General features: G+C 44.9%; 1 protein-coding gene across 1 annotated transcript in view; it reads left to right on the forward strand.

Annotated features, from left to right (window-relative positions):
* The window catches only part of ABCB10 (ATP binding cassette subfamily B member 10), a 33,551-nt gene extending 10,811 nt beyond the window's left edge, over positions 1 to 22,740 (forward strand). The window contains exons 3-13 of the mRNA XM_068983089.1: positions 25 to 227; positions 4,517 to 4,651; positions 5,409 to 5,555; positions 6,615 to 6,750; positions 9,204 to 9,299; positions 10,442 to 10,651; positions 12,373 to 12,452; positions 13,575 to 13,755; positions 18,152 to 18,195; positions 20,189 to 20,223; positions 20,682 to 22,740. Of these exons, the coding sequence (XP_068839190.1) occupies positions 25 to 227; positions 4,517 to 4,651; positions 5,409 to 5,555; positions 6,615 to 6,750; positions 9,204 to 9,299; positions 10,442 to 10,651; positions 12,373 to 12,452; positions 13,575 to 13,755; positions 18,152 to 18,195; positions 20,189 to 20,223; positions 20,682 to 20,913 (1,499 nt within the window). The 3' untranslated portion in view covers positions 20,914 to 22,740. The remainder of the gene's footprint in view (positions 1 to 24; positions 228 to 4,516; positions 4,652 to 5,408; positions 5,556 to 6,614; positions 6,751 to 9,203; positions 9,300 to 10,441; positions 10,652 to 12,372; positions 12,453 to 13,574; positions 13,756 to 18,151; positions 18,196 to 20,188; positions 20,224 to 20,681) is intronic.
* The last annotated feature ends 1,675 nt before the right edge of the window (positions 22,741 to 24,415 follow it).

Here is a 24,415-nt window from a genome sequence, read left to right on the forward strand (position 1 = left end):
GATGCTGCCTCTTTTGCCTTGCAGGTCAGCGCATCGTGAATAGGTTGAGGGCTTCACTCTTCTCCTCAGTGCTGAAGCAGGAGGTGGCTTTCTTTGACAAGACACGCACAGGAGAGCTGATCAACCGTCTGTCCGCAGACGCAGCCCTCCTGGGGCGCTCAGTGACGGAGAACCTCTCAGACGGGCTCAGGGCTGGAGCGCAGGCCTCTGTTGGCATCGGCATGATGGTACGTCCCTCAGCTTCTGTGTCCATCCGTGCACCCTGGCAGGGTGAGCTGCACTCCCGTGAGCTGTGCTCAGCACTGCGCAGAGGCCTTGGGGACCCGGGGCAGTTGCCTTGTTGTTGGCACCTGAACCTTCACTTCTTATCTGGAGATCAGAGTGTGGCTTTTACAAAAGGCTTGTTGCCTGGGTTCTAAGAACGTGTGAGGGTGGGAATGAGCCCAGGTAGGAAGAGCCCTGGTGCCGAGTGCTGGACCAAGGCGGAGCACTAGCCTGTCAGTCTGTCCAGCCATCTGTCCTCAAAGGCAGGAAACTGCTACTGTCAGTCATCTCTACAGGACCTGAGGGTTGTTCCCTGTCCTCCTCCTGTCAGGAGCAGGATGGGCTCCCTCTGCACAGACAGGCAGCTCTGCAATCATTTACCCTCTCCACCCATCACATCTCTTCCTCCTTAGCTGGGGACTGGAGCCCCTCACATCTGCTTGCCTCCATTCATACCAGGTGTCTGAAGACACACCTTCTCCTGTGCTGCTGGCCGGGAGAAATGTAGTGCAGGCCACGTGTGCAACTTAAATTTTCTAGTTATTGTTGTTCAGTCGCCAACCAGTGTCTGACTCTTTGTGACCCCAGTACATGGACTGCAGTACACCAGGCCTCCCTGTCCCTCACCATCTGGAGTTTGCCCAAGTTCATATCCACTGAATCAGTGATACCATCCCACCATCTCATCCTCTGTCATCCCTTTCCCTCCTGCCTTCAATCTTTCCCAGCACCAGGGTCTTTTCCAGTGAGTTGACTCTTCACATCAGGTGGCCAAAGTATTGTAGCATCAGCTTCAACATCAGTCCTTCCAATGAATACTCAGAGTTGATTTCCTTTAGGATGGTTGGATCTCCTTGCAGTCCACAGGACTCTCAAGAGTCTTCTCCAGCACCACAGTTCGAAAGCATCAATTCTTCGGTGTTCTACCTTCTTTACGGTCCAGCTTTCACAGCCATATATGACTACTGGGAGGACCATACATACCCTTGACTATGTGGACCTTTATATATAAAGTGATATCTATGCTTTTTAATATACTGTCTGGGTTTGTCATAACTTTCCTGCCAAGAAGCAGTTGTCTTCTAATTCCATGGCTGCAGCCACCATCCTCAGTGCTTTTAGAGCCCAGGAAGAGGAAACATGTCACTGCTTCCACCTTTCCCCCTTTTATTGACCATGAAATGATGGGACCGGATGCCATGATCTTAGGGTTTTTTTTAATATGGAGTTTTAAGCCTCCTTTTTCACTCTCTTCTTTCACCCTCATCAAGAGGCTCTTTTAATTCCTCGCTTTCTGCCTTCAAAGTGGTATCATCTGCATATCTGAAGTTGTTGATATTTCGCTAGTAGCCACATTTCAAAAAGGAAACAGAGGAACTTCAATAGCAGTCTAGTGGTTAGGACTTCACCCTTTCACTGCTGAGGGCCTAGGTTCAATCCTGCAAGCTGTGTGGAGGAGCCAAAACAATTTTTTAATAAAACAGAAAGGTGAAATGAGATTAATTTTTGATAATAATTTTACTTAATATAAACAAAGTTTATCAATTCAACATGTATTTAATATAAAAATTATTAATCAAATATTTTTCACATTAGGATTTTAAAATATTCTGTATATTTTATACTTACGGAACATCTAAGTCTGGAGGCTTTCATTGGAAATAATCAATATTTAGATTTTGTAAAATTTGTGGTTGAAAAGCACACACCAGAATCTCCAGACATACTGGAGATTCAGAACAGAAATGGAATATCAGCTTTTGAAATTTAATTTTAATTACAGCTAAAATTTAAAGTGTAGTTCCCTAACACACTGACCACCTCTCAGGTGACCAGTAGCCATCAATGCTGTCATCTTGGTGCAGTTCTAGACCCTAGAATGAGGACTGTGGCTGATTTTTTCCTCATAGGTGGAAAAGCTGAAGTTTCTGACCAGTGTCCCAGAGAGCATTCAGTCCGGAGCAGAAGGCTATGTTGCCAGAGTGAGCCTGTAAGGTCTACCATACAGAATGGAAGACAGCTTTGAAATCTTGTGTACACTCAGCCAAGAGAGAAGCAAAGCTCTAGGAGAAGGCCCTTCTATACTAAATAAAGCACTGTTTCCAGATATTAATAGTCTGGGGCTCAGGAAGAGTAGCAGTTGAAGGGCAGGGCGTCAGAGTGGGCCTGTCTCAGTGCCTTGAGCAGCATAACAGTACCACGAGTGGGGGCTCAAACAGCAGAAGTGTATTTCCTACAGATCTGGACTCTGGGAGTCCAAGGTCGAGGTGCTGACAAAGTAGGTTCGTTCTGAGGCCTCTTCCCATGGCTTGCGTGCAGCCACCCTCTCACTGCGAGCTCTGTTCACGTGGCCTTTCGCCTGTGCTTGTGGAGAGAGTTGGCTACTCTTTTAAAAAGACAAGATCAGGGCCCTCACCCTTATAACCGCATTTTACCTTAATTCCTTCCTTAGAGGCTCCATCCACATCCAGCCCCGTGGAGGTGTAAGGCCTGTAAGTTTGAGGGGGACACAGATGCTCAGCTGGAGAAGGCAATGGCAACCCACTCCAGTGTTCTTGCCTGGCAAATCCCACGGACAGAGGAGCCTGGTAGGCTGCAGTCCATGGGGTCACTAGGAGTCGGACACGACTGAGCAAATTTGCTTTCGCTTTTTCACTTTCATGCATTGGAGAAGAAAATGGCAACCCACTCCAGTGTTCTTGCCTGGAGAATCCCAGGGATGGGGGAGCCTGGTAGGCTGCCGTCTATGGGGTCGCACAGAGTCGGACACGACTGCAGCGACTTAGCAGCAGCAACAGATGCTCATGAGGAGGCACACCCTGGGATCTGGCCTTCAGGTCTGGAGGGACTGACAGATTCATCCTTTCTCACGGGTCCCTGGACCTGACTATGGTAAGCCTGCTTCCAAGAACCTAATGATGTCTGTGCCATACTGTCAGTTTAGTAGTTTACATGTGGGTTCTTCCTCCCACCATTGAGCTGTGTGTTCCTGATTCTGCAGCACTCCTTTCCGTGACAGCACCTGTCTCATCCTTCAGAAGGTTATCTCTAAGCATGGAACTGGAGCACAGGGAGGGAGGGTCCTGAGACCATCCCCAAGCTCAGGGACAGCAAGGGGTGTTCCTGCCCTGCCGTGCAGACAGCTTGCCTGGGCTGTGTTGTGTTCAGACCTACTCGATTGCCTCGCTGCTCCACCTGTGTCCTGCAGGCCACTGATACCCCAGTGCCTGCTTGTCTGTTCAGGGTGGCCCATCCCCAGAGGTCAAGGTACTGAGCTCATTGCTGCCTCGGGGCCCTGCCCATTCTCTTCCAAGACCACAGGGCACTCCAGGCTTTCTCTCTCTCTATCTCATCCGTTTTTTCTCTGACTCCCACCTCACCTCTCCCCTTAGATGGAACTCCCTGTGGGTCAGTTACCTCCCAGGTGCCAAGGATAGTGTCTGCTGTCTGTAGGCCTTAGGTACTCAGTTGTTGAATGAGTAAATAAGTGAATGATTGCTTGATCCATCCTTCACTTTGCATTTCAGTCTGCAGCTTTCCCCCAGCATTTTAGGAGAGTCTTACACTGATGAGACTATTTGATAATGAATAATGATGCTAACACCATTTAAAATACAATCACCTAATTGCAGGGTTGGCTATAGGAAAACCCTATTGTGTTACTTACTCTTTGGGCAACTCCAGTTGTTAGGAGACTCCTTTTGTTGAGTCCAGATCCATTTGCCTGAGATTCCAGTCCTCTAAGCCATGGAAACAGCTCTAACTTGGTTGTCACACCTCTGTAAGTCCACCTTCAACTTTGTCACATGACATGGGTATTTTTGGTCTTGCTGCCATCTGAGTCATTTCAGGGAGACATTGCTCTGGTTGTTCAGAACCCTTGATGCAGACTTGAATACAGAACTCCTGGTGTGGTCTGGCCAGTGTGGAGCAGAAGGGGTCTCCTTCCTCCATCCCCGCTGCTCTGTTGAGTAGTGTGGTCTGATTTGGATAGCACTGGCCAGTGTCGTGCCGGTAGTGGTACAGCATTGCAGGGCAAAGGGGCTCCACAGCCTCAGAGGCTGTCTGTCACGTTACTCCTGTGTGGCGGCTGAATATTCATGGGGCTTTGTGAAGACCGAGAATGTCTGAAAAGTTCTACCAAACAGCACCTTTAGGCCTACCTATTAATTTAAACATACACATGTTTACAGTGGGCAGTGAGAGTATCTTGCTACTCTGTGTAACATGTATGTTTTGGGTTTTTTGACAGTTTTTTGTGTCCCCTAAACTGGCCACTTTTGTTTTGAGTGTGGTGCCTCCAGTGTCCATCATCGCTGTGCTTTATGGCCGGTACCTACGGAAACTGACCAAAGTCACCCAGGACTCCCTGGCACAGGCCACTCAGGTAAAGGCCCCTCCCTGGTGTGGTCTCCACTTGGATGAACTCAGAGCCAGGTTATTGGTGGGCAGACCCAAAGTAATGTGTTTAACCTTTCCAAAAAGTACATCCTTTGCCTCGTGTTAGCCCTGCAGATCCTAGAACCCAAAGTATTCTGCCTTCTAGACTCGATTTCTACCCACACCTCAGCACTGATCCCACTTGACTACATCCTATGAGCTTAAGTCACTGTTTTTTATAGGGTGAAAAGGCTAATCATGTTCTGAAAATAGTTGTTCTGGATGATACTCTATCCTTTATTAACTAATAAGTGTGGCTTTCTAGTGCTGTCCTTGTAATGCTGTCCAGTTCTGTCTTTTTTAAAAATTAAAAATAATCATTATATTTTCATTATAAAAACCATGCATATTTATGAAAATAGAATTTTGAGAAATATAATGAGAAAAAAATGCATAATCCTAGCTCTGAATGAATATTATTAACATTTTGGAGTCTATGATTTTATCTTATCTTTCTCACTGCATAAAAATATATTTATTTATCTACCAACCTTCTCACTTATTTTTCTATCTACCTATATATATGATGTGTGTATATATAGATACATATTTGTTTCCAGAAGCAGGATTCTTCACATACTCTGCTTTGTAGTCTGTTTTTCACTTAGTTGCATATGACAAGCAGCTTTCTGTTGATAGTATCTTAAACGTGAGAACCACATTTTAATTTTGCCTCCCATGAAATGTTTGTATTATTCTCCCAGCTAGCTGAGGAACGTATTGGAAACATAAGAACTGTTCGAGCTTTTGGGAAAGAAACGACTGAAATAGAGAAATACACCAACAAAGTGGACCATGTGATGCAGTTAGCAAGGAAAGAGGCATTCGCTCGGGCTGGCTTCTTTGGAGCAGTAAGTTGATTATTTTGGAAAGAACGAAAAGTGTAGACGTTGTGATCAGGAGAGATTTTTATTCTGTGACTCTTACCATACATAGAAAATACTTCCCTTCTCCTTCAAGACTAAGAATTACCATTCTTAAAAATATTTTTGTGAAGGAAGGGGAAAGCAAGTAAATGTAATTAACGGAAAGGTGGTGAGACCAAAACTGTGGATCAGGCCCTGACATCCGCTTCACCTGGAAACTGGTTAGACACATGGATCCTCAGCTCCATGAAACTCTTAGAATGGGGCTGGCGATCTGTCCTTTAGCCCCAGGTCATTCTGGTGTAGGCAGTTTTAAACCCACTGAGAATTAACCAGAATAACCTCAGTGTATTCAAGAAGAGGGTATAAGAAAGTTGACCACATTGATCACAGGGAACTCAGGTAGGACACCGAGCTAGAAAATCACCATGATGGCAGAGTCACAATACTTTCAAAGTGGAAAGATGGTAGCGGTGATTCAGTAATGGCCGTAGCTCAACAGACAGGAAGCCCTGAGGAGGCACGCTTACAGAGACGACGTACCTAATGCACATCAGAGCAGATAAGCCCCGTATCTTACCTGGCTTTTCAGTGCAGCCTGCCCAGCCCACTGTGGTAGAATACATCGGGGAGGCATCCTTAATATCATTTTTTTCCCTTTGCAAATAGATTAGATTGAGTAAAATAGGAATCTGATAGGTAGCTTAGTGTCTAGGTTTCTATGTTGATGAGATTATTTCCTTCAATATTATGATATTTCAGAAATATTTTTGAGGGACTTAACCTGACTTTCCAGCAGTTAAGATTTCATGCTTCCATCACAGGAGGCAGAGATTAGATCCCTGATCAGAGAACTAAAATCCCATATGCTGTGCAGTATAGCCGAAAAAAAAAGAAAGAATTTTAAAGTTCAGATTAAAATGTATTTTGGGAAAATCTTGCTTGATGGTTAAATGCATAAAGGAAATTCTGCACAGTGTGAATGCTTTTTGCATTTGGGGTCTTTTGTTCTCACCTGACTTCTGTGTTTTCTTCCCTTAACAGACTGGGCTCTCTGGGAACCTGATCGTGCTTTCTGTCCTGTACAAAGGAGGGCTGCTGATGGGCAGTGCCCACATGACAGTGGGCGAACTCTCCTCCTTCCTAATGTATGCTTTCTGGGTTGGAGTAAGCGTCGGAGGTATATAATTTAAATAGGCTTGGGGAATTAATGAAAAATCAGGTGATAGTTTCTGAAATGAAAACTTAACTTTCCCATTACTCCACTACTCATCAATTAACTAACTGCAAAAACATTTCCTAGACTGTTACTCCAACCTGACTTTGAAGGACGGAATAAAGGCAAGTGTGATCCTCCCTGGGTTGAGAAGTGTTAGATTTTTTCAGGCCCCTTGCCCCCCATAGCTCACAGAGCACAGGGTCTCACTGGATCTGTTCCCAGCCAGCACACAGGACAACCTGTTCCCTTTCACTGTAGCATGGATGTTGGGGAGGAAGGATGGTATGAACAGGCATGTACAGGAACCTCATCCTCTGATGGTGATGCTTTCATGACGGGCAGGTTGCTGGCGGGGAGAAGCCAACCATGTTCAAAACTAGTGAACAATCCAAAATAGAAGTGATAAAGTACATGAGACACAGTTGCTTGCTTTTGTAAAGAGTCTCTCAGAGCCCAGCTTTCCTTGTCCGCCCCTGAGTGAAGGGAAGCAAGCTCCTTGGAGGCAGAGCTGTGTGGAGTCTGCAAAGCCTCAGCCAACCTGGAGCAAACGATTCCCTGCTTTTTGTTTTCCTTCCTTCCTTTGAAAACCAAGATGGAAAGGTTAGATCAACAGCCTCAGTCTGGTTAAAGGAGCTCAGGTATCCCACAGGGTGACCTCAACTTTTTGTTTTCAGGGTTCCAGAGTTTTCTCCTGGTTAAAAGAGAGGCTTTTCTTTAGACATCCACAGGCAAGTAAGGATATTTTCTGGACTGAGAGTTCCAGAGATCCATTTAAAATAACATTTTAGTTCTGCTGGCTGGTCTTAAAGAAAAATCTGATCCAAGATGTTTCTGGGTGCTGAGTGACTTGCGAGACAAGACCAGTTCAGGATGCTGGAGCGATGATGGTATTATTTCTTTCTTTCCATCCCTGGGGTTGGGTCTGACGGGCTGTAGGGTCGCACACCATGTGGTCATGTTCCCCGCTCCGAACAGATCTGCTGGCCACCACCTGCCCTCTCTGTGACCTTTCTGTGCACCTTTCACAGTTAGCCATCGTCAGCTTTCCTCCTGGCCCCTGTCTTGTGCTTTCTGCCACATTTGACTTGATCTTTCTTAGAAGTTTTCCATTTTAATGAACTTTAACTTAACAACATATTCTTTCATGGAGTGTGCTTTTAATATACTTAAAAAGTCATCTCTGAACCCACAGTCATGTAAGTTTTTCTCCTATGTTGTATTCGAGGAGCTTTATAATTTTGCATTTTATGTTTAGATCATTTTGAGTTAATTTGTGAAAGAAGTAAGGCCTGTGTCCTGATTTGTGTTTTGCACATGGAAGTCTAGTTGTTGCAGCAGCATTTGTTGAAAAGTCTCCTCTTTCTCCATTTGAATTGCGTTTGCTCAACTATTGAAGGTTGATTGACTGTGGTTATGTGGCTCTGTTTCTGCCCGATGCATCCTTAATTTAACCTGAAGGTTTTAGTCTACTCTATCTTCCACAAATATCAGTGTCCCCAGGATATTTGAATTGCATTTTTTCAGCACCCTTACTGAGGGAAAGTGTTACAAAGTATGTGTTCTGGCACTTGACATGGACCAGTGGACTTGGGATTTTAAATCATAGTTGTTTAAAGGTGACTTTTAAGCAGAGGTTGTTAGTATATCTAAAATTGCCAAGTTTCTTTTCAGTTTTTAGCTTAGTAAATGTTGTATGTGTTGAGTCTGAAAGATGGGTTGATTTTGTGGATGTGTCTTTTAAATGAATGTTGGGGTACCTTGTATTCCTTTTTAATATGAGATAGCATTATATTTTATTTTTATTGCTATGCTTTTGACTAAGCAGACTTTTCTGTAACATTGATTTTAATTCAGTGGTTGACTAGTATGACTATATATATTTGTAAATCCCCTGATCAGATTGAAGCCTTATGAGAGATAATGACATTGCAGGAGGAGAAGCTAAAGGAAAACAAGGTATGAGACAGAGGGAATTCTGACGGATTCCCAGGAAGCTGCTTCAAATCCTTGTTTGAAAGTAACAGCTGCTGCTGCTAAGTCACTTCAGCCATGTCCGATTCTGTGCGACCCCATAGATGGCAGCCCACCAGGCTCCCCCATCCATGGGATTCTCCAGGCAAGAACACTGGAATGGGTTGTCATTTCCTTCTCCAGTGCATGAAAGTGAAAAGTGAAAGTGAAGTCGCTCAGTCGTGTCTGACTCTTCACGACCCCATAGACTGCAGCCTACCAGGCTCCTCCGTCCATGGGATTTTCCAGGGAATAGTACTGGAGTGGGTCGCCATTGCCTTCTCCTGAAAGTAACAGATTTTATGTTAAAAGCAGGCTATTGCCACTGTACCCAGAGGGCTTAGGGTAGCAGAGGGCCATTTATTGGCCAATGATAGATGTGTGCCTTTGCTTCTCATCCTCAGGTCTCAGCTCCTTCTACTCAGAGCTAATGAAGGGACTGGGTGCCGGAAGCCGCCTCTGGGAGCTCCTCGAGAGAGAACCTGAGCTTCCTTTCAATGGTGGGTCGGAACTGGGTTTGCTTTTCTTTACTGAGATTAAACATGTGTGGTTTAGGACAGTGAGACCAGCTTCCTGCCCTACCTGGGAAGGATGAGCATGAACTAGACACTGTCTTTACCACAACAGGGATGGACGGGGCCATCAGAGGGTGGGCAGTGAGGACAGATTGCTGTTGGGTGCTGCTAGGGGCCCCAGGGCGTCCCTGGAGGTGGAGGCCTGACCACACAATGTGCCGCCACTGTTTCCCTCCCTGCAGGTGACGTGTTACCACACACGGCAGGAGGAAGTGCGTGCTGCTCAGGAGTGCAGACAGGAAGGGCCTGGCCAGGCCGCCAGAATTGTCTTCCTCAATGATTTTGACATTTGGGGGCAGGGAGGAAAGGAAGAGGGTTCATGCATAGAAAAGCCTCTGAGTTGCTTGGCTTTGGGGATTGAGTGGAGGATGCTGATGCTAATTGGCTTTGAACCATCTCCTTCGTGAGCTGCTTCACTGGAAGCCCATGCTTGGGGCAGCTATGGCCTGGGCCGAGCAGTCAGGCTCAGTGGAAGAAGCAGCGATCACTGTCAGCTACTCACTGGCCCCAGGGCAATAGTGAATGCCAGCGTTCTCCACTGTGATAGAGTGGCAGGAATGAGCCCAACCGGGAGAGATGGAGCCACTTCTCCCAATCAAGAGCAGGGTCACCCCCGGATAGAACCGACCTCTGACCCCCTCGAGCTCTGAGGCTGTTGTGCAGCACCTGCCTGTTCATCATCCTCTTAAAACAACTCTTTAGAGAAGGTGAGATAAACCCTGGATGGGGGGCCTGCAGAGGCAGCCCACAGGGAGAAGGCCACTGGATTCAGCCGGCAGCTCTTGGGTCGGACGCTTCATCAGCTGCTGCTCATATCAGTAGGACTGGGATGTGGACTTGGGCTTCTGAGGGCTGCGAGGCTCCAGGACAGTGGCCAGTGTGCTGTGCTGCTGGTGCAGAGCAGGCTCGGGAGTGCGGGACTCGGCTTCCTCCTGACTGCCTGAGAAGTGCCCAGACTCCAGAGCTTGCTGTGCTGGGCCGAGGCCATGGTCAGGCTGGTGGGGCCCTGGGCTCAGCTGTGCACATGTGCTTGGTGCTGAGTGATTCGTGCCCGTCTTACCTTTCAGAGGGGACTGTTTTGAATGAGAAAAGCTTCCAGGGTGCTTTGGAGTTCAAGAACGTGCATTTCGCCTATCCAGCTCGCCCAGAGGTGCCCATATTCCAGGATTTCAGCCTTTCTATCCCATCAGGATCTGTCACAGCACTGGTTGGCCAAAGTGGTGCTGGCAAATCCACAGTGATTTCCCTCCTGCTGAGATTGTACGACCCTGCTTCTGGTGAGTGGTTCAGCGTGTTGTGGGACAGGGGCCCTCTCTTGAGCCCTTCTACTCCTGAGCCTTGGGAGAGGGTCTGAGTGTGCAGAGGCTATGCATTGTATGCGTTCTGACTGCCAAAGGGCCTGTTCCCAGGGAGGAAGTCCCTTAGACAGCGGTGTCACTTTCCGGGCTGTCAGCTCACCCAGGAGGCCTGTCGGGCATGTCGTATCCTTTGCATCCATCTCCTCATCTCCTGTGCGGTGTCTTCTGCACCTGGAGCGGGGATCAGAAAGGTGCCTCGTGGGGCGCTGATGGCAGCACGTGGAGAACACGCTGCCTGCACTGTCTGAGCTTGTGCAGGCGCCCGGGGCTCCTTGAAGCCCACCATCCCTCCCACACGGGGCCAGCGTGCAGACAGGGCACGTGGCTGTCAGTGAGCCACTCCTGTGCGGCTCCACTGACGCTCTCTTGAAGCAGTAGATATTTTCTCATTTTGGTGTTTATTTTTAACTGCATTATAGCATCTTTTAGAGCAAAGAACACATTCTGTTAATTGGTATTTAACAGTTTCAGGTGCACAACATAATGATTCACTATGTGTATATATTGTGAAATGATCACAAAATCATTAGTGTGATGTTAGTGTGTCAAGTTAACATCCCTCACCACACGTAGTTGATATCCTTCTTTATATCAGAGTTTAGAGAAGATATTCTGTATGTGTTGGTTTATTTTTGGATTAAGGAAACATTGTTTCTCCACAAGAAAAAAACCGTTGGTAAAATAAAAAATGAGTTTATTTATTTTTGGTCATGTGATTTGTGGGATTTTAGTTCCCCGACAAGGGATTGAACCTGGCCCCTCAGCAGTGAGAGATTGCAGTCCTAATTGCTGGACCACCAGGGAATTCCCTAAAATCATGAATTTAAAGAGTAGGTCTTATAGTCTTTTTGGTTAGAACACCGTGAGAGCTGGTTGTATGCCAGGTATTGATCTGATGTGCAAAACCACCAAGTGTGTTAGTGGATGTCATTACACTGTCTGCCTCTGGAATCGCAGCCTGGACTTACCTTCTACTTGCGATAAAATTCTGAGCTTAGGAAATCCTAGCGAGAGGAATGCAAAACATTGAGTCTCTGGTTTCTTCATCACAGTGAACAGATCAGGGAGAAAAGGAACTGTGCTTATATTCCTGCCTTGTGGAGCCTGTACAGAGCGCTTAGGCTTTCTAAGTCAATACCTCGGGTTTTTTGTAGGTGTCTGAAAATTTATTTTGGGCTTGTGTAATTCCATATGCCTAACTGAGAAAGAATCGAATTTCTTGTGTTTACTGTCATCGTAATCAGGAGGCGTGATTTCGTTCCCTCAGGGTGTAAAGGAAATTCTGTCAGCTGAGGTCAAAGAGTTACATCTGGTGGTGAAACACTCTGCCATCGTGGCAGTCAGACAGCAGACGCTTCTGCATCTGCACTAACACTGGAGGGAAGGCAAGCTGGCGGGACGAGCGAGGTGGGCTGGTCATCCCGCCATCGCAGGGAGAGAGTAGGTGCAGTTGATCCAGAAGAGTCCCTTCCAGCTCTGAAAGTCACTGAAACCCGCTGGTTTTAGGTTCTGTTTGGAGATTTTGAGTATCTAATCTTGAAAAAACTGAGTCTGGAGTTTTGCCGCCAGATCCTGTCTGTGTTTGTATCAGTCACTGGCCCCATGGCGCCCACTGACCTCTTTCCCTTCTTCCCTGCAAGGAACAATCAGCCTTGATGGCCATGATATCCGAGAGCTAAACCCAGTCTGGCTGAGATCCAAGATTGGGACAGTGAGTCAGGTAAGAGGAGAAGGGTCCGTTTTTATTACTCTTTCTTTTAAAGTTGCTTTTGTCATTTGCTTTGCTCTTGGTCTTGAACCTTTCAAAAGAAAAGGAATGGATGTTTTCCAGATGTAGTAAACTAACCTCTTTGGGCAGGTTGTTTATGTTTGTAGTGCTGTTTCCTGAAGACCTTAAACATTTTAACCACTTGAAGCATTATCTTTTTCCAAAGGTAGAGACTGTCATTACTTGTAATGCAGGTAGTCTAGAAGATTGGGGAGAAAAAGATACAGCTTTTTAACTTCTTTTGACTCTTTCTCAGTTCTCATTTTCATTAGTAGCCAGTCTACTGTTTTGCCTGAAGGGTTTCAGAGATAAGCAAGCAAAAACTATGCCAAGAGCCAGGTGCCCTTGCAAAGAGATAGAGGATTTCAAGAACATTAATGTGGTCTCTTTGATGAAGCTGTTTTCACAAGACCACTTAGTGCAGGGGAATCTTGACAAGCTATTTATATTTCTATTACGAAGTTTTGTGCACAACAGACAAACCCAAGCCTTCCCCCACTCCTGGGCCTCTCTCTCCAGTGAACCTCCCCTCAGCCCCACTCCTCTGGGGACGGCTGGGGGACAGTGATGGGCTTGGCTCGGGAGGGCAAGGGTCACAGCAGTGCCATCCTCATTAAGGAGAGAGGAAGAAGCTGGGAGTTTATTAGCTTTTTAGGACAATTCCACAGACTAGTTCTCTGCAAATGCCACTTTCCCATCTGCTTTGTGTTTCAAGAAGTGACAGAAAGAGATGGATTCTCCCTTCATCCTTGGAAGGCAGGCAGCTGGAGAACGCAGACGGGGTTGAGGTCTTCCTCGGGAAAGGGGACTTGCATTTACAGAGCATCTGCTACGTGCAGGGTGAGGGCAGGATCCTGTAGGATCCTCCATCTTCAGATGGTAAAGTCATCCTACTCCTGCTAACATGTGAACTTGTTAGACACCGTGGGGTAAATGGATGGAGAATGAGAAAATAGAGCCTCCCAAAAAAACCCAGTATATATTCTCTGGGAAAAGTTCTTAGCTCCACTAAGCTCCACTGTGTTACTGGCCTTTTGAAATATTCAGTAAGCGTGTTTTGTTTCCAATGTGTAGGAGCCAATTTTGTTTTCTTGCTCAATCGCGGAGAACATCGCATATGGTGCAGACGACCCCGCCTCGGTGACCGCTGAGCAGATAGAGCAGGCAGCCGCTGTAGCCAACGCAGCTGCTTTCATCCGAAGTTTCCCTCAAGGGTTCAGCACTGTGGTCGGAGAAAAGGGCGTTCTCCTCTCAGGTGCGTTTTGTTACTCTTCGTCGCAAAACGTCTCTGCTCCAAAAAACTCTCCAAACATTTCCTATCGCAGTGTTATTTTTTAATTAGGCTTTTGTCCTTAGAGTTTATGAAATTAACATTTTTGTTTTCTCAGATCTCTTTTGTATGTGACAATTCCCCAATTCCCTTCACTTTCCACCCCAGAGGTGTTTCCAGGCTCCCACTGGATGTCCCACTGGGCAGTATTCAGCCACAGCCACTTTTTCTCTTCTGAGAATAGATGTTTTACAATTCAAGATCCTTGCAAATGAGACGGACACTGGATGGCAGGATGACCTGTCCTGGGAGGCAGAGACTGAGTCAGAGCAGGTGCGCAGCTGGAGGAGATTGTGTGTAGACCCCGGGCTCACAGGCTTTTCTATAAAAGGCCAGAGAGTAGATGATTTAGGTTTGCAGGCTACATGTGGTCTTTGTCACATAGTCATCTTTTTTTTAAAAAAACAACTCTTTTAAAATGTAATAACCACAGCGAAGCCCTGGTCCAGACCTGACCCAGGCAGAGTCCGTCATGTCCTGTTCTGGACGGCGGGAGCTCTGGACGGCGGGAGCTCTGGACGGTGGGAGGTCTGGACGGTGGGAGCTCTGGACAGTGGAGGTCTGGACAGTGGGAGCTCTGGATGGTGGGAGTTCTGGACGGTGGGAGCTCTGGACAGTGGGAGCTCTGGACAGTGGGAGCTCGCAGGCCTGTGGCACCATGGGACTCCAGTGGTGGGACTCCCTGCAATGTCAGCTCAGGCAGCGAGTCAGATCGCATTATGGAGGCTGAGTTATGGCAGGGAAACAGAAACAGTTCTGTTGCTTTCAAGTGCAGAAGTGGGACCAATGAATAGAGAAGTAAGTTCAGTTCAGTTCAGTCACTCAGTCATGCCCTACTCTTTGCAGCCCCATGGACTGCAGCCCGCCAGGCCTCCCTGTCTATCACCGACTCCCAGAGCTTGCCCAAACTCATGTCCATAGAGTCAGTGATGCCATCCAACCCTCTCATCCTCTGTCGTCCCCTTCTCCTGCCCTCAGTCTTTCCCAGCATCAGGGTCTTTCCCAATGAGTCAGCTTTTCGCATCAAGTGGCCAAAGTGTTGGAGTTTCAGCTTCAGCATCAGTCCTTCCAATGAACAGATCTCTTTCAGAATGGACTGGTTGGATCTCTTTCAGAATGGACTGGTTGGATCTCCTTGCAGTCCATGGGACTCTCAAGAGTCTTCCAAATACCACAGTTCAAAAGCATCAATTCTCCAGCACTCAGCTTTCTTTATAGTCCAGCTCTCACATCCATACATGACTACTGGAAAAACCATAGTCTTGACTAGATGATGACTTGACTTTGTTGATGAAGTCATGTCTCTGCTTTTTAATATGCTGTCTAGTTTGGTCATAGCTTTTCTTCCAAGGAGCAAGCGTCTTTTAATTTCATGGCTGCAATCACCATCTGCAGTGATTTTGGAGCCCCCCTAAAAAAATACAGAAGTAAAATTTTGTTTAAACACAGTTCTATTTTTATTACAAATATTGAGAAGCGCTTCCTTTCATGATGATCTTTGTCACTGGATCTGCACGAGCAGGGGCAGGAGGCCTCCAAGTCAGAGTGAAGGCTGGAGCAGGAATCCTTTCCAACACTAACCTTTTTGCTTGAACTTAGGCTATGGATAGTTTAACACAAAAATGTTCTAAGATCGTTGTGTACGATTTGTTAAAGCTATAGGCAGTAGATGAAAACCTGCTTTTGACGGATGGGGTGAGTCATGGCCATAGAGCTGTTTCTGAGCCTCTGGGACAGCGTGTGCTTGGGCAGGATGCTGGGAACTGACAGAGACAGAGGCGCAGAACTGGGAGTGCCTGTGCTGTGCCTACTGGTGCATCGCCTGCTCCCTGGGGGCAGAGTCTGTGTGTCCTTCCCTTCACCAGGGTTCCCAGGCTCTGTCTCCCAGGGAAGTAACTGAAGGTTTCAGTCCACTGTGGAGGAAGGCGTGGGCTTCCAGCAACAGACACCCTGTGTGCTCATTGGCACCTGGGATTTTCAGAGCTGACTAAAGCCCTCAGTGGCCACTCTGCCCACCCACACTGAGCACTGGGATCCCCACCAACCAGAGAGGTTCAGATAGAAAGGGTTTTTCCTCCCTCCCTCATTGTGAGGATGGGATTGCCTGATTGAGGACAGCTTTCAGCAATACCCTTCATTTCAGTTTGAATGATTAAACTCCTTTTAGATGAAATAAGAAGTATATTCAGCCAATAAAATTCATTACCAAGAATGGAACTGAGTCTTCTCACATGATGAACTAAGTTAGAAGGAGTGAGTTGTGTCCTGCTGTGAGACTCCATCAGCTTTAAGCTAGTGGCCCTGGAAGAGAGGAGAGGGCCAGTGGAACAGAATTGAGGAGGGGAGTCACCACTTCCTGTCCTTCTGCATTTCCCCTGCTCACCCCACCCGCTTTGTTTGGTAGAGTTAGAGCTGACAGACAGAGCAGGGGGTGCTGGAGTGGCTGCTCTCTCTGCCACCTGCAGTCTCATGCACGCACAGGCTGCCGCACGGGCAAGCTGCTCCCTGGGCTGGGAGAGAGAGCCGGCGAGAGTGGGAGCACAGGGCCAGGCTCCGGGCAAGCAGGAGCGTTACCATTCCAGCTGCCTCAGCTCTCATGCAGTCCACGCACTGCTCTGAACCCCAGCTCTCCTGAGTTTCCTCTTCCTTTCCTACTGCAAGAGACACTCTATTGGGGGGAGGGGAGAGCAAACGTGTGTGGTGATAAGCACAGCCTATGCACAGTCCAGCAATACGTGAACCAGGAACTTCCAGATGTTCAAGCTCGTTTTTGAAAAGGCAGAGGAACCAGAGATCAAATTGCCAGCATCCTCTGGATCATCAGAAAGGCAAGAGAGTTCCAGAAAAATATCTATTTCTGCTTTAATGACTATGTCAAAGCCTTTGACTGTGTGGATCACAATAAACTGTGGAAAATTCTGAAAGAGATGAGAATACCAGACCACCTGACCTGCCTCTTAAGAAACCTGTATGCAGGTCAAGAAGCAACAGTTAGAACTGGACATGGAATAACAGACTGGTTCCAAATAGGAAAAGGAGTCAAGGCTGTATATTGTCACCCTGCTTATTTAACTTATATGCAGAGTACATCATGAGAAACGCTGGGCTGGAAGAAGCATAAGCTGGAATCAAGACTGTCGGGAGAAATATCAATAACCTCAGATATGCAGATGACACCGCCCTTATGGCAGAAAGTGAAGAGGAACTAAAAAGCCTCTTGACGAAAGTGAAAGAGGAGAGTGAGAAAGTTGGCTTAAAGCTCAACATTTAGAAAACGAAGATCATGGCATCCGGTCCCATCACTTCATGGGAAATAGATGGGGAAACAGTGGCTGACTTTCTTTTGGGGGCTCCAAAATCACAGCAGGTAGTGATTGCAGCCATGAAATTAAAAGACGCTTACTCCTTGGAAGGAAAGTTATGACCAACCTAGACAGAATATTGAAAAGCAGAGACATTACTTTGCCAACAAAGGTCTGCCTAGTCAAGGCTATGGTTTTTCCTGTGGTCATGTATGGATGTGAGAGTTAGACTATAAAGAAAGCTGAGCACCGAAGAATTGATGCTTTTGAACTATGGTGTTTAGAAGACTCTTGAGAGTCCCTTGGACTGCAAGGAGATCCAACCAATCCATTCTGAAGGAGATCAGTCCTGGGTGTTCATTGGAAGGACTGATGTTTAAGCAGCTGAAACTGCAATACTTTGGCCACCTGGTGCGAAGAGGTGACTCATTGGAAAAGACCCTGATGCTGGGAAAGATTGAGGGCAGGAGGAGAAGGGGACGACAGAGGATGAGATGGTTGGATGGCATCACCAACTCAATGGACATGAGTTTGGGTAATTTCCGGGAGTTGGTGATGGACAGGGAGGCCTGGCGTGCTGTGGTTCATGGGGTCGCAAAGAGTGAGACACGACTGAGCGACTGAACTGAACTGAATGCCCAGTGCAGACCTCGGCAGTGCAGTGACCAGCTGTGAGGCCTCCTGCAGAGTGTTCATGGCACAATCTTTCATCTGTGAAAAGGGAATCATTATAGAATCTACCTCACAGGCTTGTTTTTGAGATGAAATGAAATAATATGTGTAATGCATTTAGGAAATGCCTGGCACATAGGAATCCCTCAGTGTTAGCCATGATAATAATTCTTATTATTAATCTTTAGAGTGATGAGGAAATAATATATTTCAAACATAGGTTTCTGTTCTCTCATCTATCTCAACTTGATACCTTCAAATTGCCACGTGGTGTATCAGTAAAGCCTGTTTCCAAGAATTTTTGTTAAGACCGTCAGTTTAAAGTATATGTGTGTTGTCATTGTCAGGTGGGCAGAAGCAGCGAATTGCAATTGCCCGTGCTCTGCTTAAGGTAAGCCTGAAGCCACTTGGTTGGGGGTTTGGGGCATTGTTCTTAACTAGGGACCTTGTAATTAGTAATGCACAATTTTTCTCATTCTTTCTTTTTGGAGGAGGTGGGTAGGTATATTGCTGACAGCTCTGGTGAAAGATGAGTTGGGAATTCCACTGACTGTCTTCAGATTTAACAAGTATTTCTTGGGTATTAGGAGCTCAGTACAGTGCTGGAATTATCAGAGGGAGAAAAGTTTATCACATAGATCTTCCATCAAGTAGCATACTGTGTATTAAAACAGAATGTCTATATGTGTATAACTGAGTCACTTTGCTGTACAGCAGAGATTTGTACAACACTGTGAATCAACTATACTTCAATTAAAAAAAATAATCAAATTAAAGAAGCATACAGTCTCTAACTGGAGAAACAGTAATTATATCAAAATACCAAAACAGTACAAGTATACTTACTTTTATAGTGTTTAATAACCTGCTCCACTGAGTCTTGGGCTTCCCTGGTGGCTCGGTGGTAAAGAATCCGCCTGCCAGTGCAGAAGATGCAAGAGACCCAGGTTCAGTCCCTGGGTTGGAAAGATGCCCTGGAGGAGGACGTGCTAACCCACTCCAGCATTCTTGCCTGGAGAATCGCAGGGACAGAGGAGCCTGGCGGGCTGCAGTCCATGGGATCACAGGACACAACTGAGAATGAGCACAGCAAACTGAGTGGTACAGACCTGAGATGCTTACACAAGACTCCTGAGAGGAACCGGAAAAGCTGACATTCATAGGCATTGGCATACTTTAGGAAATGATGGCCTTCTCCTTTGTTAGATAAGTACTCTCCTCAGATTTAAAAGTGATTAAAAAAAAACAGCTTTACTGAAGCATGATTTGCATATCATAAAACTGAGTAGTTTTAAATGTACTTTTCAGTGACTTTTAGTAAATTTACAGAGTTGTGCAACCATCATAATCCAGTTTTAGAACATTTCTATCACCTTTATGCGCCTGAGCAACCTTTCTGCATTCCCAGCCCCACCTGCCAATAATCTGCTTTCACTTTGTCTCGATTTGCCTTTCTGGACGTTTCGGGTAAATGAAATCAGACAGTGGTCTTCTGCTTCTAGCCTCCTTTCCTAGTATAGCTTCTAAGAGTCCTCCATGTTGCAGCCGTATCAGTGCTTTACTCCTTTCCAGCCCTTCGTATGGACAGACCACAATTTGTCTATCACTCATAGGTTAATGAACACTTGAGTTATTTCTGGTTTAGGGCTGTTAGAAATAGCACTGCTCTGAATGGTGTACAAGTTTTTGTGTGGTTATGTTTTCATTTCTTGTGGATAGATTCCTAGGCAAGGCTAGAATTTATCTGCTATATACATTGGCCGACTCTTCTTTCTTTTCAGTTTTGTGTGTACTGCTCCCAACTAAACTCCAAGAGGACCCTGAGAGTTAGACTATCTGACTCACTTTAGAGCCTCATCTAATACTTTCAGTTGTTTCATCTGCAGAATAAAGCTGCACAGTTCATTGATCACTGTGATAATGGTTTAAAGTCATCTCTAACTCTTCCACTTACAAGCTCATCTCAAGCACATATGAACTATTTTTCATCCTTCGTAGATGCTGTATTGTGATAGAATTCACACGCTATGTAGTTCACTCATGCACAGCATATAGGTCAGTGTCCGTGTATTCAGAGTTGTGCATCCGTCACTGTAATCAATTTCAGAACCTTTTCTTCATTGCCCAAATAACATTCACACATACCCACCCAACTTATTTCCCCATTTACCCCAACCCCAGGTGACCACACATCTGCCCCTACAGATGTGCCTGTTCTGGACATTTCCTATAAATGGACTTTTATGTCCAGCTTCTTTCGTTAGGGTGTTTTCAGGGGTCATCCATGTTGTATCATGTAACAATACTTTATTTCTTTTTATTTCTGAGTTATTTTTTTCTAATAAAATTATATCTTTCTTATCTTTTTAATGTTTTTCCTTCAGAATCCCAAAATTCTTCTCCTAGATGAAGCAACCAGGTGAGGATATCTTAATGTGTAATTATATTAAATCAAATTCTTTCTTTATCACAAACTTACTTCTGTATTTCAAGTGACGTGACTGAGAATACCTTACACTTTAAAGGGATGGGATATGAATTAATCATGTCAGTTGGGAGGCAGGGAACAGGATGAATTGTGAGTTGAGGGTTCTAGGTCCAATTCAGACCTTTGTGATGAATCTTTCATCACTTATCAGCAGATGTGAAAAATCCTTTTTAACTTACATGGCAGTTCTCTGGAGATCACGGCTTCAGAGCTTCTTTTTTTGTTAGTAACTTTATAAAAGTTAGACAGTTGACCCAGGGAGTTGCAGTTTTGATCATAGTAGAGGTTAGCTGCTTGTGAGGGGCTCACGTATGTGTACCGGGAAACACACGCATGAACAGTGTGCATGGCCCTGACACCTTTGCCTTCCTGTGGGCTCTCCTCTTTAGTGCACTGGATGCTGAGAATGAGCACCTCGTACAGCAAGCTCTAGACCGACTGATGGAAGGAAGAACAGTGTTCATCATTGCCCACCGTCTGTCCACGATTAAGAACGCCAACGTGGTAGCTGTCCTTGACCAGGGGAGAATCATCGAGTGTGGGAAACATGAAGAGCTGCTTTTGCAACCAGATGGGATGTACAGGAAATTAATGAACAAACAGAGTTTTATTTCAGCATAAAGAAGCAATTACTGGTATGAGAGGTTTTAAAGCAAAGCTGCACTACAAGGGGAAAAAAAACTCAGACTGTATGAAATCTGGAAGTCAGACTTCAAGTCATTTGAAATCTGCCTATTTTTTCCAAAGGTTGTAAAATAGTTTTGAGATGGATCTGTTCTGAAGACCTTTTTATTCAGAATTTTAATAATTATAACTTTCTAAATGGTCTAGAGCACTGACATTATTTTCAGGTTTTATATTTTCTTTTATCTTAGAATATTTTGATTAATAGAGCATGGCACCTCATTTTCTTTTATTTGCTGTCATAAATTGAAGCTGTTGTCATATGACAACTTTTAAAAGGGAGTTACAAATAAAAAGCCTAATTATTTTAGGCCAGTTCACCAATCACTGTGTAATCTCTTGGTAGTACTCTACCTACTTTGAGTCTCATCTTACCAGGTAGCATGAGAGATGGTGAAAAATCTAACCCTTTATTTTATCCTGCTAATCTCATAAAGCAAACTATATATATTGTTCAATTGCCAAGTCATGTCCGACTCTTTGCAACCCCATGAACTTCAGCACGCCAGGCTTCCCTGTCTTTCACCGTCTCCTGGAGTTTGCTCAAACTCACGTCCATTGAGTCAGTGATGCCGTCCAACCATCTCATCCTCTCTTGTCCCCTTCTCCTCCTGCCCTCTATCTTTCCCAGCATCAGGGTCTTTTCCAATGAGTCAGCTCTTTGCATCAGGTGGCCAAAGTATTGGATCTTCAGCTTCAGCACTAGTCCTTCCAATGAATATTCAGGACTGATTTCTTTTAGGAAATATATATATACAGAAATAGGTAATGTCACATGGCAAGGAGGGGTCATTTATATTCCCTGTCTCCTCTGTCTTCAAAGGGATGAAAGTATAGGAATATGTGTTCCTTTGGGCTGAGACTGTTTGCATGTGTGCAGTTTTTCGCATTTTTGGCACTTGAGAGCCTGATGAATTTTAAAAAGGGAAGAAGCCCCATCCTTTGAATATGTGAACTCTGTTTTCATTATTCGTGTATTTGGGAAGTGAGGCATGAACTGCCAGGTATTATCAAAAAAGGTGTAATTTTACACTTAGGTTGTCTGTAGGCATGTATCTTGAAAATTATCTTTTAAGAGTTTATAATTCCTATTCAAATTTTACAGTGTTTTTTCAGTTAAATAGTTATGAAATTTCATTCAATGAGGCTAAATTCCAAAATTATTAATATAGCTGTAATTTCAATCTTAAAACATTTGAAGGAAGCTTATACATTCTACAAAATGTCAAAAACCTTAAGAGCTTTTCACCCTCTGAAAAGAGGATATAATTAACCATCTTTCTTTTATTTGTTGTTACAGTTAAAGCTAAACTTCTCAAAAATTCCTCCAGCAATGTTTTGAGCATTGCTTTGGATTTGTTGTATTCATATCAGCACTGTTAAGTTGCCATTCCCTCAAGAAAAAGTACTTTTTCTGTAATGATAATGTCAGAACCTAAGAAGTAACAACGTTGATATGATTAAAAAGGAAGTTTTCTCACGTCCTAAGTATTGTGATCAGCTTCCTGATTATACTGGGAGAAACCACTATTTCCTGATAAGCATGGAGCATCACCTTTTATTCTACATAAGGGAATTCATTAATGAATTCAGTGAATAAATGAACTCTGCTTTTTGAGTTTAAACAGTACCTCTGTGACAGTCACCTTTAACCAGCTTTACTCATGTTCTTCATGGTTTACCACTGTGGTGGTATTCTCAAAAAGCAGACAAAACACAACTACAAGGTTGGATCTGAAGGAAAGCTCTTTGTGCCATAGAAGTATTTACAAATTGAATGTGATCATTATATTTTATTTTCTAATACAAGGTATTCCCTTTTATATCATGGATTAAAATTTATAGTGAACTTTATCTGTGTTTGTCATTTCTTGTAAAACTTTTTACTACATTCAGTTTCTTACTAGAATATATAAAGATTCAGGACTAAACAAACATTACACACCTAGGAAAGTGAGAGTAATTATAAGTTCCATTCCTTTCGTCCTGATCTTTTTTAAAATTTTTACTTACTTATTTTTGGCTGTGCTGGGCTTTCGTTGCTGTGCATGGGCTTTCTGTAGTTGAGACTAGCTGGGGGCTACTCTCTGGTTTGGCTCTGGGGCTTCTCAAGGGCTGACCCTGTGGGCTCAGTAGTTGTGGTACAGGGGCGTAGTTGCCCCTTGGCCTGTGGAATCTTCCCAGACCAGAGATCAAAAGTGTCCCATGCATTCGCAGGCAGATTCTTTATTTTTAATGTCCTCACTTGTTATTTATAAACATTGGTTAGTTGCTTCAGCACAGTCAGGGAGCATCTCCTGCCATGTGTCAGACAAGGAACTGTGCTGTAGAACTGGTGACAGATGAGTGAGGTGTAGTGTCTGCCCTCTAGAAGCTTCCAGTGTAGAAGGAGCCGTCAGGTATATAAAAAAATTAATTACGAGAAAACAGTCACAACACCTCTGTGACATTTAGCTAAGATAGAGTTTGGTGCCACTCTTTATTTCCAGAGTGCACATGTGACCATATTGGTTACTTGGACAGCCCTGTAATTTAAATAAATACCTATCCCTATTCCCAGATGAGGATGGAAGCACAGGCAGGTTGTGCACTGATACAGCCAGCCTTGCTGCTGCGTACAGGAAGATGCCAGAAAAATGGGCAGGGCTGGCACGGGGACCATCACCACCACATGGGAAACCCTTGTCATTGTGTGTGCACGAGGAGCCACTGGAGGCCATGCAACGCGTGCAGGCAATATAAAGATGAGCAGAAAGCAAGCTTGATCTGTGGGAAAACCTCCATGTGAAGATAAAATCTCACACTAATGAACCGAGTGCTTTGTTGTCCGCTCATCCAGGCTCCTCTCGCCGCAATGTCTCTAACCTTGGACCTTGCTGCTTCCCATGAAATAATCACAAATTAAACCATTATAGGCTATGCCCTGTATTTGGACCTTTATAAAGTAGGGCTGTACTTAGGAACTCCACTTAAGCTCCATTTTTCCATAAAGTGCCAAAGCTGTTAGAAAATAAATGAAAACAAATGTAAATGTCACAAAACATTAAGTATATTAGTGAAGGAAGTTTGTGGAAACTGCATTGTAAATGTTTGTTTGGGGATGTTTTTGTATGTTTTTACATCTGAGGCATCGTCGGGCTTAGCTGGTAATCTCCATTCAACTCACTCAATAAACATTTACGGAGCATCTTCTGTTCTGTTAAGCTCTGTGCTAGTGGTGGCTGGGCCTTCCTCAGGAAGTTGGTGCTAGTGGTCTACAGCTGCAACCTCTTACCTGTTTTGTATGGCCTGCGAAGCTAACGAGGGTTTTTACAGTTTTAAATGGTTTTTTAAAGTTCATAACACTTGAAATTTACATGAAATTCAAATTTCAGTGTTCATAAGTTGTTTTATTGGGGCGCAGCCATACTTACTTGGCAAGAGGCTGCAAGCCAGGGAC

Source organism: Capricornis sumatraensis, chromosome 10 (assembly GCF_032405125.1).
Source record: "Capricornis sumatraensis isolate serow.1 chromosome 10, serow.2, whole genome shotgun sequence".
Lineage (NCBI taxonomy): Eukaryota > Metazoa > Chordata > Mammalia > Artiodactyla > Bovidae > Capricornis > Capricornis sumatraensis.